General features: G+C 37.7%; 1 protein-coding gene across 1 annotated transcript; it reads left to right on the forward strand.

The window, feature by feature from the left end:
- The first annotated feature begins 8099 nt into the window (after nucleotides 1–8099).
- Nucleotides 8100–13782, forward strand: LOC138708723 (glucose dehydrogenase [FAD, quinone]-like). The gene is made up of 2 exons (XM_069838837.1): nucleotides 8100–8311; nucleotides 12168–13782. Exons 1-2 carry the CDS (start codon nucleotides 8106–8108, stop codon nucleotides 13765–13767), a joined length of 1806 nt encoding a protein of 601 aa, XP_069694938.1. The 5' UTR covers nucleotides 8100–8105; the 3' UTR covers nucleotides 13768–13782.
- The last annotated feature ends 4347 nt before the right edge of the window (nucleotides 13783–18129 follow it).

Consider the following 18129-nt stretch of genomic DNA (forward strand, 5'->3'; position numbering starts at 1 on the left):
TTCCTGAAGGAGAACGTACTGTATATAGGACAATATTTCTGAAGAAACGCTAAATCTTATCATAAATAATTGTTTTGATAGCAGCCGCCATGTGGGTCTAGTGCAGTGGTATTCAATCTATGGTACGCGTACCCTCTAACATATTTTATTATTTTGTTGCTAATTATTTCAGTTTACATAATTATTTTCATTGTCTTTTTGTTTGTTATATGGGAAATGCCTGTTATTATTCGATTGAGAAGCTTCAATCATCTAGTCTGCTGTCAAAAAATCTGAAAGTTAGAATTTATAAAACAGTTATATTACCGGTTGAAAAATTCAAATATCTTGGAGCAACAGTAACAAATGTAAATGACACTCGGGAGGAAATTAAACGCAGAATAAATATGGGAAATGCGTGTTATTATTCGGTTGAGAAGCTCTTATCATCCAGTCTGCTGTCCAAAAATTTGAAAGTTAGAATTTATAAAACAGTTATATTACCGGTTCTTCTATATGGCTGTGAAACTTGGACTCTCACTCTGAGAGAGGAACATAGGTTAAGGGTGTTTGAGAATAAGGTGCTTAGGAAAATATTTGGGGCTAAGCGGGATGAAGTTACAGGAGAATGGAGAAAGTTACACAACACAGAACTGCACGCATTGTATTCTTCACCTGACATAATTAGGAACTTGAAATCCAGACGTTTGAGATGGGCAGGGCATGTAGCACGTATGGGCGAATCCAGAAATGCATATAGAGTGTTAGTTGGGAGACCGGAGGGAAAAAGACCTTTAGGGAGGCCGAGACGTAGATGGGAGGATAATATTAAAATGGATTTGAGGGAGGTGGGGTATGATGATAGAGACTGGCTTAATCTTGCACAGGATAGGGACCGATGGCGGGCTTATGTGAGGGCGGCAATGAACCTTCGGGTTCCTTAAAAGCCATTTGTAAGTAAGTAAGTAAGTAAGTTATATTACCGGTTGTTCTTCATGGTTATGAAACTTGGACTCCCACTTTGAGAGAGGAACATAGGTTAAGGATGTTTGATAATAAGGTGCTTAGGAAAATATTTCGGGCTAAGAAAGTTTCACAACACAGAACTGCACGCATTGTATTCTTCACCTGACATAATTAGGAACATTAAATCCAGACGTTTGAGATGGGCAGGGCATGTAGCATGTATGGGCTAATACAGAAATGCATATAGAGTGTTAGTTGGGAGGCCGAAGGGAAAAATACCTTTGGGGAGGCCGAGACGTAGATGGGAAGATAATATTAAAATGGATTTGAGGGAGGTGGGATATGATGATAGAGACTGGATTAATCTTGCTCAGGATAGGGACCTATGGCGGGCTTACGTGAGGGCGGCAATGAACCTCCGTGTTCCTTAAAAGCCAGTAAGTAAGTAAGTCTTTTTGTTTGTTATTCCTCATTATTAAAATGCAGTTTGGGAGGGGGTGCGAAGGTAAATAATATCATTTAGGGAATACGCTAGCAAAAAAGATTGAATACTACTGGTACAGAGCGTTCGGAGTTCAGAAAATACCATTGGTCAAGCAGGCGTCTTCTTAACGGACGTCCACCCCATTTATAATACAACTAAATAAGTATATACGTAAAATAAGCTAAACAAATCTAGATACTTGACTAAGCATAGCTTCAAATATTAAACTCACACTGAAAAATGCGTCGAAATTTATAAAATAAACGCTTACGTTTGAATCATGTGCTGGCGAATACGGCAAGCCTCGCCGGTCGTCTTGAAGAGATGAACAGAGGTCTCCACGGCCAGAATAGCAGCGATTCTGTATAAACTCTGCTAAACAAGCACTTACGTCGGCGAACAATATAGAAAATTCTGCAATAGACTCGAATATCCACTGCAAGTTCCAAATACACCCGAACTTCTTCCTACCATAGCCTCTACTAACAGTATAATCCAGTGAAGTCCACCAAATAACGCAGCTACAACCTTCCGTGGTCCCGCCCGGATCTGTGTTACAGTAGACTGTGTACAAGCAGATCGGGACGCGTTACAGGGGTGCACAAACAAACGCATTTTCCGTACACTTATCTTTTTCCTTTCGTTTTGATATTGTCATTAAATAATAATGTGATACAGGGACAACATTTTATTTTTACTAACATTTTTAATATTAACCTGGCTATACCTTTGTATCAACGCCGTTTGCTACCTCCTTCCACAACTGGAATTCGATGATACTGGTGTAATATACAAACAAATCACTTTACTAGGTATAGGAGCGAAGAAAAGTAGTTCATCCATTTACGTAAACTAGGAAATATCGCGATATTGAGTTTGATCATTTTCATTAGGTTTTTCTTTAATCAAAATACAGTACAGTGTTAACAATGAGTGTTTTTACTCACGAACTGAGCTGTCCATGTGGACGTATTCACTATGCAGTGTATATTATACTGTCTACAGCACATTAGCGTACAATATAGAGAATGAAGTTAAATTGAAAATAATCATAATATGGATATTTAAACACATTTTTTAAAATGGTGGCCATTCATTTCGATACAGGCTTCAGTTCTAATGTGCATATAATCGCAATATAGACGATTGTACCTAATCTCAATTACCAGTTTCGTCCTTCGTACTAGTAACTCATGTTGAAATAATTCTGTACCTACTCTATAAAAGGGTACCTTACGTACTGTAAATTCAATCTTCACTTCTGCCCGATCTGAAAAGACAAAATTACTCAGACATGCTATCTACTGTCCGTCCAAGTGGTTATGTCGTAGGGTCGTAGAAAGGGAGCAAATCACGTGACAGTTAATTACTTAACGAGGCCCTTTTATTTAAGTTGTTTTAAACAGCTGTATAATATTACGTAGACGTCCAATTCTTAACAGAAATTAATGTTCTCAGAAAAGAGCTAAGACAGCCCAGCCACTAGCTGGCGAATAAAAGCAGGTGGGGGAAACCGGGATACGACGTAGGCAAATGGACGACAGTACCTGTGCGAAAATGATTCAATATTGAAAGCTCTTTCGTCACTGGAAAACGCGAACATATTTTTGGAACGTATTGTTTACTATGACCGTAAGGCTACTATGACTGTATATGCGGTCTTGGATCTGTGTGGAGGACGGTTGAACTTCATTAGTAGAAGGGGTGGGAGTGAAGTACATTCAAAAACTCAGGTACAACAGAAATTGATGTCCCTGTACATTACTCCATCTGTAGCAAACAATGGTCGCTATGTATTACAGTACAATGCAAGGAACATAACAAAAGCACATACTATGTCTTCCTAATTTTTTTATATTTAAATTTATTAATGGCATGTAAATGTATATCAGAAATTTAAATTATTTAACTAAATACGTCCTATTTTGTACAACCCTACAATATAAAGAACACATAACTAACAAACACAGCAGGAGTTACGCTAGGGCGCGTGTTCGATTCCCGCTTGGGCTGATTACCTGGTTAGGCTTTTCCCCGAGGTTTACCCCAACCGTAAGGCGAATGTCAGGTAATCTATGGCGAATCCTCGGTGTCACCTCGCCAAATACATATCGCGATCACCAATCTCATCGACGCTAAATAATCGACCAGTTGATACAGCGTCGTTAAATAACCAAGTAAAAATAAAACATACGAAAACAAAAACACACATAAAATTGCAACATCATTCAAGAAATTAAACTACAACATCGCATACAGAACTAATAACACTCTACAAAAACATCTCAACACACAAACAAACAAATACAACCACACAGGCGTATACAAACTCAAATGTAACACCTGCAACAACTTCTACATAGGACAGACAGGCAGATCATTTTAAACACGTTACAAAGAACACATCACAGCCATAACAAAATTACAAAACACCTCCACATATGCAGAACACATCACAAATGCCAACCACACCTACAGAGACATCAACACAGACATGGAAATACTGCACATCCAACCAAAAAGCCAGAAACTCAACACACTAGAACAATATGAAATATACAGACACACGAAACACACCCCAACGATATTCTCAACACACAACTCAATTTCAAAACACACACAGTCTTTGACTCTACACTACGAACGCACCCTCACAGAAAACAAGAGGCGCCAAGACCAACAACGACCAGTTCTGAAGATGGCCCAAAATAGATCGAAACATGTTAACAAGGTACGTTAAAATTTAACACAAAGTTCTTATCATACATATTCCGAAGTGATACAGTGTTAAAAGTTGTGTAATCAAGATGTTAAAAAAAAACACATACTGTACATATCGCCTACAGTAATATGTCACTTCAATGAAAATCCTGTTTTTGTTATGTTAAACAATTTAAAATGCTGAACTTTCCCTCTGATTGTAATGTGCATTTTAAGGTTGTTTTCTGATATCAACCTTCGTATGTTTGGTGAGAGGTTATTTGCAGCAATTCTAAGCATAGCCGGCAACCTGGATCCTTGGTTAACTTCATTAGAGAGAAAAATGGTTCACATAAGTAAGATGTGATGCCGAAGATTCACATAATTTGTGCAGAAAATTTGCGAAACGCTGGATATCGATCAGAATTTAAGGTTTTGTAACAGCTAATGGTGTCCTCATCATTATATTTCCTTTTTAATAAAATTGTGCATCATTTATTAAACCTTGGTTCTAACCGTAACTTGGCAATTTGGTCCCATGATCGCCCTTAAAATCTTTATATTTTTGTGGCTTTCACTATACCGTTTAATGCTAATTTTCTTTGTGATCAAATATTTTACACATAATAAACATAACGTATTCCCTTCGTGTTCCTTGCATAGAAAAGCAACTGCCCAATTGTACTGAAACATGTCACAGGTCCTCTTTCTAGCCCTCAATGCGTCGCAATGTACTTAATACACAGCCCTTGTTGACTGAGGCTGTGCCACAGAACGAACGCTGTGTCTTCTGTGCGCACGACCAGTCTGCGCTTGCTTCAATTGTCATTACTGGTCTAATCCAAGGATAAAATATTACATCACTTACGTCATTTCGAACACATCACCCTCTAATCGAAACTTTTTACGTAATAATGTTGACGTAAAAATGACATGACGACTTCTCTTCAATTATTATTAATGTTAACTATATTATTATTATTATTATTATTATTATTATTATTATTATTATTATTATTATTATTATTATATTTTATGCTTCCTCGTCGTGACAACATCTATATCTATACTAATAATAAATCTGTAGCCGAAATTTTTCTGGTAATTTTCGATTTTCCAAAAATAATTGGTCCTAACATATATAATTAACCGCCCTGAAACCGAAAATCGCTTTTTTTGAAATTTTTGTTTGTATATCTGGCTGTCTGTCTGTCTGTCTGCTTGTTACTTTTTCAGGCGATAATGGCTGCACCGACTTATATGAAAATTGGAATATAAATTAAGTTCGTTGTAACTTAGAATTTAGGCTATATGGCATTCAAAATATTTTATTTAAAAGGGGGGTTATAAGGTGGTTTGAATTAAATAAATCGAAATATCTCCCTTATTATTAATTTTCATGAAAAATATTACATAACAAAAGTTTCTTTAAAAATAATTTGCGATAAGTTTTATTCTATGCAAAATTTTGATAGGACTGATATTTAATGAGATAAATGAGTTTCAAAATTACAATAACGCCATCTAAGGCGGTGTAATGAAATAAAAAACAAATGACTTCGTCTATAAGGGGCCTTGGACAACAACAATCGAAAGCTATGAAACATAGCCTACAATGTTTCTGTGTTTGTATGAAGTAATATCGGAAGCTCAATTAACCGATCTGTATAATTAATTATTAATTCATCATTGGAAAGTGTAGTTTCTCTAGATGGACATAATGCTATAATGTTATTACAGTAACTTCTGAGTGAATCGAGAACAGGTAAGATTAAAATAGCTTCTTATGCACAGAAAACTTGATAGCCTATTCTGTACATTCGTTTCCTGTATTTCCTAAAATAAATTTTATGACCAAATGAGTGGTCTCTGGATCAAAATGATCGCATTTTAATTTTTTAATTCAATTTAAATTAAGTAACATAGTAAACGATTTATCCTTCTATCAAACACGAATGTTCTCTGGATCAAATGTCCTATTTTAATTATGTAATTACTTTATATTTATTTCTAACGTGTGCAGCGGAGCGCACGGGTACGGCTAGTCAATACAATAAAAATGCAAAATACAACAAACAATAATATAGTAACATTTGTTAATCACGCAAATTCTGCATTTTGAACGATTCTTCTTTACAAATGTATGATAAAAATGTACGTAACAATGGAATCTATCTTACCGATATTCATTTGCATTACTGTATTTACAGTAAAATTGAGTGTAAAAATGGAGCCGGTACAAAACTGTAGCAAAAAACTGTAGCTACATTTCGCTACACTGTTTTAAATACGCAATTACACAACTTTACAATAGGCCTAAGAAGACAAAGATATGAAACGAAAATTTTCTCCAAGCAGAGAGAGACAAGACGAGTATGAGGAAAAAGAAAAAAAAACAGCTTCCTTTAGGAAAATAACAAATGACATACTACATAATATGCAAATAGATCTATACGAACTTATAAATGGCTTTTTCAGAATCCGGAGGTTCATTGCCGCCCTCACATAAGCCCGCCATTGGTCCCTATCCTGAGCAAGATTAATCCAGTCTTTACCATCATATCCCAACTCCATCAAATAAATTTTAATATTATCCTCCCATCTAAGTCTCGGCCTCCCCAAAAGTATTTTTTCCCCTCAGGTCTCCCAACTAATACTCTGTATGCATTTCTGTATTAGCCCATACATGCTACATGCCCTGTCCATCTCAAACGTTTGGATTTAATGTTCTTAATATGTCAGGTAAAGAATACAATGCGTGCAGTTTTGCGTTGTGTAACTTTAGCCTACATGTAGGTCTAAATATTATAGGTACCGGTAGTAAAAGTTATACCAATAATCGTTAATAATTTACATCAGCCATGGCGAAAATGTAACTCACGAGTACATTGTGGCTCGCAGTGATAGTTGTGCATTTCCCTTGCTTCGTACCTCTCACAACCCCCACCCTCTCACTCACTGGAGTCAGACTCCGTTCCATTTGTATTTGTCTCTGACCTGCGAGTGGGATATGGTCGCAATGTCTCTCTCAAAACCAAGCACCTCTACAAAAACGAAAGTTTCAAGTAGAATGGGAGGACGCTTTTTTTTTTTTTTTTTTTTGCTGACAATTTGATGAGAATATTAAATGTATGATTTGTTCACGAGTATTACGAGGAAAACGGTTGTATAACATAAAACGGCATTATACTACATGTTACTGATGAAACATTAAAAGGTTTATTATTATTATTATTATTATTATTATTATTATTATTATTATTATTATTATTATCATCTCTGTACGTCGATCCTTTTTCAACAGATGTAAGAACAATGCGGTCAGATCTTCAATTTAAACTCACATATTTACTATGTGATGTTAAATGAAAGCTAGATGTAAGGACTTGACAAATATTCAACCTTTCAAATCTTTGCCAAAAAATAAATATGCGAAACTTCGTTCTTTCGCTTGCTCCGTTGAAGCCATGTTCGCTACAACTTACGTTTGTGAAAAATTATTTTCAACAATTAAAATAGTAAAAACCAAATTTAGATCACGACTGACAGACAAATACCTTCGTGATCAACTACGACTGGAAGTAAGTGACATAATTCCTGATTTTGAAACTCTGTCGCAGAGACATTCTGAAGACAGTTCATTTTAGGTTGTGATAATGTGTCCTATGTTTTCTTGTTCATTTCTTTCTTCGTTACACGTACTAAACATTAGTTTGTAGCCTTGTACTGTATAAAATATATTTAAGTGCTTGACGTAAGGAAAATGAAAATCCGTTAATAAGTCAGACAGTTGCTTCACTTCCCCTTCGGGTGTCCGCCTCCCTCCATAGGTGCTATGCACGTTGCAGGTTACACAGTGGCTCGGCGCACGATCACATTTTCGCCACGGCTGATTTAAACATTAACTTCCAGAGACCGAGGTCCTGACATCTGGAAACTCAACTCACACAACATTATTGTTGTCTTCCAGGATCAGATGTCCCTGCAAGGCTTCTACGAGGCCAGTCAGACGGCGCTCAGCAACAGCTCTAACAGCGCCGGGGCCGCCACGCTCGTCCTGGGATTGGTCACCTCTTTCCTTCGCAGCAGAGACGTGCACCCGATACCGCCTCAACTCGTCAACAGTCACCACGACTTCGTGATCGTCGGCGCGGGATCTGCAGGGAGCGTCGTGGCCAACAGGTCTGTCAGCTAGCAGATGCGGATTATTGGCCAGTTTAATGTATACTTGACTCGGATATTCCGCAATTTCGGTGTTCGTTACATGACTTACAGAGCTGTGAAAATTATTAGAATAATCTTAATTTTAAAGGTTTTTAATAGTTCCTTCACAAATATTAATTGAATTGATGAATATTGGTATATAATATACTGATGTAGGATATATTTACTACTAACAATGCCGGAAAGCATTGTTGTACATTGGTATTTTTCTTATTTTACAATTATTATGAGAATTCAGAAATTATTATATTATGCTGGCGGAATTGGAAACATAAAAAATTATATGCACAAAACAGATGTATACGTTCATTTGAACCTTCACAACTATGTAAACGCGAAGAACAATTTGTTTAAAGCATTTCTTAATTATTTTTTTATGTTTCCAATTCCGCCAACATAATATAATAATTTCTGAATTCCCATAACAATTGTAAAATAAGAAAAACACCAATGTACAACAATGCTTTCCGGCATTGTTAGTAGTAAATATATCCTACTTCAATATAGTAATATTATATACCAATATTCATCAATTCAATGAATATTTGTGAAGGAACTATTAAAAAACCTTTAAAATTAAGATTATTCTAATAATTTTCACACCTCTGTACCTCAATGTTCTACGATTAGGCCTCAGGGGCGGCTTTTGGGGCAGTGCCAGTGTGCCATGGCACCACCAATGAAAGAAACAAAAAATAATATCCTAAAAAGCAGTTGTAATAGTTTATTTCTACACATTTTATTCGTATTTCACCTGAACGAGCGCGCGCACAGATCGAGACGCACTCTTGCAGCGTTTCTCCGAACGTTGGAGCCATTTCGGTGTGGCACTGCCTCTGTACAAAAGGTTACTGATTCTAGTTTATATACGTTTCTTATGACAGACTTTGACCCGAATTCAGTTTGACTCAGTAGTTAATATTCCGCCCGCTAGAGCAAAGTAATGCAGAAATTTCGCTAGATGGCAGGGTTGTTGGAGACGTTAGGAAGGGAACTATCAACCGCAGACTTGCACGAAAACACAAGTTAAATTTCCGCGCCAAATGTTAATGTAATGTTGCCAATTCAAAAGTAATGCACATAACTGGGATTTGAATGTGTAAAGTATTATCCATTTAACTATACTGAATGCAGAAATAGTCATGGTTCTTTTTAGAAAGACAAGTATTTTTTCATATTATGTAAAACTGTTTGTTAATGTTGTGTAATATTTGTTTTATTTTGCGGCAACTAAATATCGCAACACTGTTGCTATAGTATTGATGCTTCTGTTAACGATACATGAGATCTGTGCAGGACATGAACATGTGTTATTCAGGTCGCTGCCTTAGATTCATCGGCCTGTTAAATAAAGTGCAAACGTGATCGTTTATTATCTATATCACTGTTTATCTCGTGTGTTTTTGCAAATAATTTTAGTAATTATAAAAGTTATTTGTATTTGACTAACAATACTGTGAAAGTTTTGCATTATCTGTATCTGTAAATTTCGTCCTTAGTTTCGGAAATGTTATTGTAACTGTTACTAGATGCATTATTAATTGTACACCTGGTAAAATAGCTGGTTTAATTAATGCGTTTTATTTAACATATAATGTAAACGTGAGATGCAGTTATCAGTTTCACTAGGGTAATTTGCGTAAAACCTTTTTTTACATTTTTGGCACCACCACCAGAATGCCTCACTAGCCGCCACTGTTAGGCCCTAATCACCTCCCTATTCGGTCTTTGACTTCCATATACAGGAGCTTTCTGAATTGCTACAAAACTTCAAATAATTGCATATTGTTTCCCAGTAAACATACGAGTATAAATAATTGATTAAATGGCGATCTTACTCGTGTTAATTGTGTAAAAATGCGCGGCTTACAGCTGTTTCGGTGCTTCTTCACACCATCCTCAGAGCCTACTAGATCTCGGCGTCATCTCGAACTTCGCTGCCTGTTTGTGTGGGTGCGTTCGATTGTTGAAAAGTGTTGAAATGTGGTGTCAAATAGTGTGTGTGTTCTGAAATTGATCTGTGTGTTGAGAATTTGATCAGGGTGTGTTTTAGTGTGTCTGTATATTTCATATTGTTCTAGTGTGTTGAGTTTTTGGTTTTTGGGTTGTATGTGTAGGATTTCCATGTCTGTATTTATGTTACTGTATGTGTGGTTAGCATTAGTTATGTGTTCGGCACCGAAACAGCTGCAAGCCGCACATGTTTACACAATTAACACGAGTAAGATCGCCATTTAATCAATTATTTATATTCAAGTGTTAAAAGTAGTGTACGAAAGATCCAACATGGATACGAGTATAATATGCCATGTGCAAATTTTTTCGAATTATTTGTAATCTAGGTATTTTAATGGACAAAACCGTGCAACATTGTTAAAAAATTTTAAATTATGTTTTATTTAATGACGCTCGCAACTGCAGAGGTTATATCAGCGTAGCCGGTGTGCTGGAATTTTGTCCCGCAGGAGTTCTTTTACATGCCAGTAAATCTACTCACATGAGCCTGTCGCATTTAAGCACGCTTAAATGCCATCGACCTGGGCCGGGATCGAACCCGCAACCTCGAGGACAGAAGGCCAGCACTATACCGCCTACGCTACCGAGGCCGACTGCAACATTGTGACAGAAGATAATCTAAAAGGAGAGGAGAAGTTGGTCTGGCGAAAGATGGGACATTACATTTTCGCTGCGATCGAAAAAACAATCACATAACGTTTAGGCCTGTTGCCATGGTAACAACGGTTGAATTGCCAAAATTACAGATCCCACGTGGTGGGTGCTCAATAGCTTTCCTGGCGATATTTATTGTACACACGGTGTTAGCATTGATATGTTTCGTATTTTATTCTTTGTCCATTTTTGTATTGTTTTATTTTTTTGTCTTCGCGTAAATTGTCAATGAATGTTTTAACGTCAGCCATCTAACGTTAATCCCATCAGCTGACAGCGTGGTAGTCCATATTGGCAACATAAGGCTGTAGTTCCAAGTTCGGCCACTAAACAGTCGTGTCCCATCTTTAAAAAAAGGTATAGAGTCGTAGTTCAATAAAATAGGACCCTCTCTATTTTCTGGAACAATGTTGCATGGTTTTCTCTATTAAAATACCTAGGACGCAAATACTTATAAAAACTTTCACTTGACACTGTGTTTACTTGGAAACAATATGCAATTATTTCAAGTCTTGTAACAATTTTGTACAAATGCTGATTTATTCGAACTCTGCTATAAATATATTTATGCTCGACCATGCCGAAATGTAGTAATTATACACCTGGTAGCAGCCCTTTAATGGACCTCATTAAAGTACACCTATTCATTAAAGTTCAGGTGTTCCACGATTCAGAAAATACCATTGTAGCAATATGAAAGCGTAAGTATCGATTATTCTCGCGTATGCAATCGAAAGATAACTAGCGCGAGATTAGACAAAGTTTCTCGGAAAAAATCAATACTTTCGCATCTGCGCACATCTCAGAATTTACGAGGTATTGCACAAGATCAGTTCCGCTCCTCAGTCAGATAAGAATAACATGAATAATTATGAATAATTTCAAGTTAGAAATATGGTCGAGCCTAAAGAAGTCGTATGAAACTTGACTATAATGGTAATTAAGACGCTCGTATGAAAATTATGAAACTCGCTTGCGCTCGTTTCATAAACATACTCGTGTCTTAATTACTACCATAATAGGCTCGTTGCATAACGTACTATTCCTCCATAGGCCTACACAATATTCTCCCAAATGTAACATAATATATTTATAATAAAGACACATCATTGCACTCATTTTGAACGGTGTTTTCTTCGAACAGATTATCAGAAGTGTCTCAGTGGAAGATTCTACTCTTAGAAGCCGGAGGTGAAGGGACTGAGCTTGATGACATCCCAGCGTATAAATCATATTCACAATCCGACAAGTCCACTATTCTTTGGCCACGTTGGACTCAACCTGAACCAGCAACATGTGGTGGTACACCTTGTTTCTGGCCTGGGGGTAAGGTCCTCGGAGGAACCAGCACCATCAACACTCTTCTGTACGCTCGGGGATTCAAGAAAGATTACGACAACTGGAGTGACCTTGGAAATTGTGGATGGGATTGGGATTCAGTTCTCTATTATTTCAAGAAGTCTGAGAACAATCTTGACCCTATTTATGCCAACGACACCTATTACCACTCTACTGGAGGGTACTTAGGTATTCAGACCTTCCCATACCACGATCCTAATACCTATGCAGTACTGGATGCCTATAAGGAATTAGGATACAACAACACCGATTACAACGGTCCTAATCCAACCGGTATCTTCCTCATGCAGGGAACCGTTAAGGATGGAGTCAGGCAGAGCACCAACAATGCTTTCCTCAAACCCATCAGAAACAGAAAAAATCTCCACGTCGTCACTGGAGTTAGAGTCACCAAGATCATTATCGACGAGGTCACGAAAATCGCCAAGGGAGTGGAATACGTCGTGGACAATGATCACCAACAAAAGGGAAAAGTATTTGCAGACAAGGAAGTCATACTCAGTGCCGGCACTTTGGCTTCCCCACACATTCTCATGCTCTCTGGAATTGGTCCTAAAGACACTCTTCAAAATTTGGGTATAAGTGTCATCAAAGATTCCAAAGTGGGTTACAACTTAATGAATCACCCAACCTCTGTTGGTGTCACACTCAAACTCACTAAGTCATCCACTCTTCCCACCACCAAACAACAATGGTTGGCAGACATCAAACAATACGTTGACGACCAGAAAGGGCCCTTATCAGCTACTGGAATCTCTCAGATGTCAGGTTACATTCCTTCCTCTCTAGCAACCGAAGACTACCCTGACTTAAAATTCGGATTTTCTTTCAGTGACGTAAGCACTGAAGGTGCAGATATCCCAGGTTCATACTACGGTTGGATCTCTATAGGACCTTATAACGTTCGACCAAAAAGTCGAGGATACCTCACCATAAATACTACGGACCCATTTGTAGAGCCACTTGTTTATCCGAAGGTTCTGTCGAACACTGAAGACAGAAAACCTCTCATAGAGGGTCATCTGTTTGCTATGAAACTGGCACAAACATCAGCTTTCAAAGAACGTGGAATGATTCTGGAAACTACGAAGATCAAGGGCTGTGAGAGCCAGACGTTCGGCACGGCAGAGTACTTCGACTGCGCCCTGAACCAGTACGTGGGCACGGCCCACCACATGGCGGGCACCTGCAAGATGGGCAACAGCAGCGACCCGGACGCGGTGGTGGACCCCGAGTTGAAGGTTTACGGCGTGCGCAACTTGAGAGTGGTCGACGCCTCCATCATCCCCGTCATCCCAAGCGCCAACACTAACGCTCCAGCGATCATGATCGGCGAGAAAGCGGCCGACATGATCAAAATGCATTACTTTGGTCGCCGTACGTGATGCTATCACAATTACCACAATCATCGTTCTCGTTATGAATAAACTGACGAAGAATTAAGGCTCATTCACAATGAAAATTAAACATAACCTAAGCGTTAACTTAACGTTACAGTAAAATCAAGAAGTCATACCATCATTCACGATGGGAACATAAACATAACAGCAAACATACTTGGTAACCATGGAAACATAACAACGACGCCATTTCCTCATATTCTGTCGTATACTTCAGCGCTCCACGATTGTGTTCTGTTTGCAAATCATGTAAGCATAAGCATGAAAGTTTGGAGTTTGCAAACTTACACGTTAACGTCTTACGGTAATGTTTATGTCAATGCTTATGTGAATCATTGTGAATGATCCCATTTGGTAGCCTGGGCGCAAACTTCTGCGTTTATGTTACGGTTATGTTTAATTTTCATTGTGAATGGGCCTTTACTTCTCAGATATATCCCGAGGTTTATACTTTACCGTTAGCAATCGAGAGTCAGAGTACTATCGTTTGTTCCTAATTTTATTACTTCCCTATAGATACGAATAGCAATAACCTCTGAGTATACTTATGACCTTTTTTGATTGAAAAATACAATTATTAAATTTTCATATAAAATAGTGGCAACAGTTTTACCAGCAGAAAATGAACATAAAGATTTAGGTATATTATTGACTTATCAAATAAACGTGTCGAAATGTGTATGGTATGATATAATATATTTTTTTGTATAAAATATTATCTTGTAATAAAAAAATTAATTACTTCTAAAAAATCTATCTATACTAAAATTTTACAAGAGAAAGAGTTCATCCAAAGGGCTGGACTCGGGAAGAGTACGCAAAACGCTCATTGCATTTCCGCGTTGAATTGCAATACTTAAACGTTGACGCAAATAAGTAGTGCAACGACGATCACCGGTGGAGATCAAAATTTGGCCGATTTGAGTTACCAAAACTTTAGCGTCATGACTCCAAGGACCGAAGGTCTCCACAGCAAATGGGACAAAAATATACATGAGCATACGAATAATATTATAATGACAAAGATGAGATATAATTTATTATGTATATATAATTTCATAATTACTTACTTACTGGCTTTTAAGGAACCCGAAGGTTCATTGCCGCCCTCACATAAGCCCGCCATTGATCCCTATCCTGAGCAAGATTAATCCAGTCTCTACCATCATATCCCACCTCCCTCAAATCCATTTTAATATTATCTTCCCATCTACGTCTCGGCCTCCCCAAAGGTCTTTTGCCCTCCGGCCTCCCAACTAACACTCTATATGCATTTCTGGGTTCGATGAAAGAGTAATGGAACGGAGAAAAATTCTCTCCGGCGCCGGGATTTGAACCCGGGTTTTCAGCTCTACGTGCTGATGCTTTATCCACTAAGCCACACCGGATACAACTCCGACGCCGGTTAGAATCGTCTCAGATTAAGCTCCAACTCTTGGGTTCCCTCTAGTGGCCGCCCTCTGCACTACGTCATAGATGTCTATGAACGCAGGACCAAGTCCACACATGTGCTGAGGTGCACTCGAAATGAGTGACTAGTTGGCCGGGATCCGACGGAATAAGCGCCGTCTTAAATCACGAAGTGATTTACGCATATCATATATATTATTTTTTTTATTTATTTATTTAAAAAAATAAATAAATAAATAATATATATTTCTGGGTTCGCCCATACGTGCTACATGTCCTGCCCATCTCAAACGTCTGGATTTTATGGACCTAATTATGTCAGGTGAAGAATACAATGCGTGCAGCTCTGTGTTGTGTAACTTTCTCCATTCTTCTGTAACTTCATTCATAATTTCATAATTAGCTACAGAATATTTCTAATTCATTTATTGAAATAAGGTGGCAGGCAGTATCCACCACATATATCAGTATATGAAAATGTCAGTACCTGCCACCTAGTGGCTACTCACGCATAACTCTTGATTGGTCAGGCAGTGTAAACAGCCATAGGCTGTAATCCAGCAGGCAGTGGTTTTCTCAAACCCTCGGTAAACAATTCAACCAAAATGAGTGCTTTAAACTATGAATGCGTGTAGACCGTAATTTAGATTTCAGAACTGGCTATTTTTCATGTTCAATTCTGCAGGCGTCCTTGTTCACGAACGGCATTTCTCTAACCTCAATACCTTTCTAGGAAATCTGTAATTACTGTCTCAAAACAAGATATACATCGTATCTTTGAATGATGTCATGCAGCATGTATCTTCTTTTCTCAATGAACAAGTATCAGAGTTAACTAAGTATCAATATTGTAATATAAATCTTCCAAATTTTTGTTAAATACGCATTTTCCGTAATACCACAGTCTAGTATATACAGTCACGAAGCTTGAGTTGTGAGGGTGCTAGGAACAATAGACTGTGCGGGTACTATTTCGCATTGTCTGTAATGAGGCGATATTAGCAATCCTAGTGGTTAGCAACTATCTATGGATACATATTTACTACGTATTGAGCTTCGTGACTATATACTAGACTGTGGTAATACTCTAAGTCAATAGAATTGTCAGTAACCATAAGAGTAAATAAATAATATAATTCCACAGGACTGAAAACTATTTATTCTGAATGAATGTCTTCCTTATGCCTCTGTCTTCAAAGCTGTCGTCCATGGTTACATTGCTGGTGAGAAGATACTGCAACATTCAACATTCTTCAATCACAAGGTACTGTATTTCTTCTCTGGCAGGATTACTTCCAGTTAGCCACCGGTGTAGCTCAGTCGGCTAAGGCGCTTGCTTCCGATCAGAAGTTGTGCTCGAGCTTGGGTTCGAAGCCCGCTTGGACTGATTATCTAGTTTGGTTTTTTCCGAGGTTTCCCCAGTCGTAAGGCGAAAATCACTTAATCTATGGCAAATCCTCGGTCTCATCTCGCCAAATGCCATTTCACTATCACTAATTCCAACCTAGTAACTGATACAGCGTAGTTAAATAACCAAGTAAAAAAAAAAACTTCCACTTGAGCGTACAACAAGAAACCAGTCCATAAATACAATACTGTGTCTGTCTTCATTTCCAGCACTGACTGTATGACACACACATTTCTCTTAAACTGTTTAACGAATTTTGTTCATATTCGTGTCTGAAAGTCCATTCAGGAATGATGCACATAAAATATCATTTTGCTTCTGGATCTTATTTTTAAAATACAACACCACACTCGATTTATTCCAGACCTGCTCTCTTAATCTTTACATACATAATATGTAAATGAAACTATATACGTACTGGCTTTTAAGGAACACGGAGGTTCATTGCCGCCCTCACATAAGCCCGCCATTGATCCCTATCCTGAGCAAGATTAATCCAGTCCCTATCATCATATCCCATCTCCCTCAAATCCATTTTAATATTATCCTCCCATCTACGTCTCGACCTCCCCAAAGGTCTTTTCCCTCCGGCCTCCCAACTAACACTCTATATGCATTTCTGGATTCGCTGATATATGCTACATGCTCTGCCCATCTCAAACGCCAGGATTTAATGTTCCTAATTACGTCAGGTGAAGAATACAATGCGTGCAGTTCTGTGTTGTGTAACTTTCTCCATTCTCCTGTAACTTCATCCCTCTTAGCCCCAAATATTTTCCTGAACACCTTATTCTCAAACACCCTTAACCTCTGTTACTCTCTCAAAGTGAGAGTCCAAGTTTCACAACCATAAAGAACAACCGGTAATATAACTGTTTTATAAATTCTAACTTTCAGATTTTTTGACAGCAGACTGGATGATAAAAGCTTCTCAACCGAATAATAACAGGCATTTCCCATACTTATTCTACGTTTAATTTTCTCTCGAGTGTCTTTTATATTTGTTACTGTTGCTCCAACGTATAAATTTTTCCACCTTTTCAAAGGATAAAGAAATACTCAGTTGCGAACATTTACTCAACACATTCTTCATATGTTTTGGTTTTCAAGTAGAAAGTCTTGCAGCACACTCTACAGCATTCCCTTGCACCAAATCTAAACATTCAGTAAAGTCGGACAAAGCTGTTATCTAACCACTGATTGCAAAATATACACTGCTTAACCATAATGGTATTGTTTCTCAAACTTTAACAATAAAAATCTGAAACAAATTTTAAAATATTGCTTAACTTAAGCAGAAGTAGAAGTGCATTCACATAGTTAAAGTGACCATATGAATTCACTCGCATTGCACACCTAAAAAAAAAAAAAAAAAATGCTAACTATAACCTGGGTTACGGCAGGTTAAAGTTTCATCATGGGGAAATTTTCCTCATGTTTCAAGAATTAGAATGATATTCATGACTTTCCATGACCAAATTTAACTTACCTGACTACAACTGACTTTCCAGAATTTGGACACCCTGATT

This window comes from Periplaneta americana, chromosome 11 (assembly GCF_040183065.1).
Source record: "Periplaneta americana isolate PAMFEO1 chromosome 11, P.americana_PAMFEO1_priV1, whole genome shotgun sequence".
NCBI lineage: Eukaryota > Metazoa > Arthropoda > Insecta > Blattodea > Blattidae > Periplaneta > Periplaneta americana.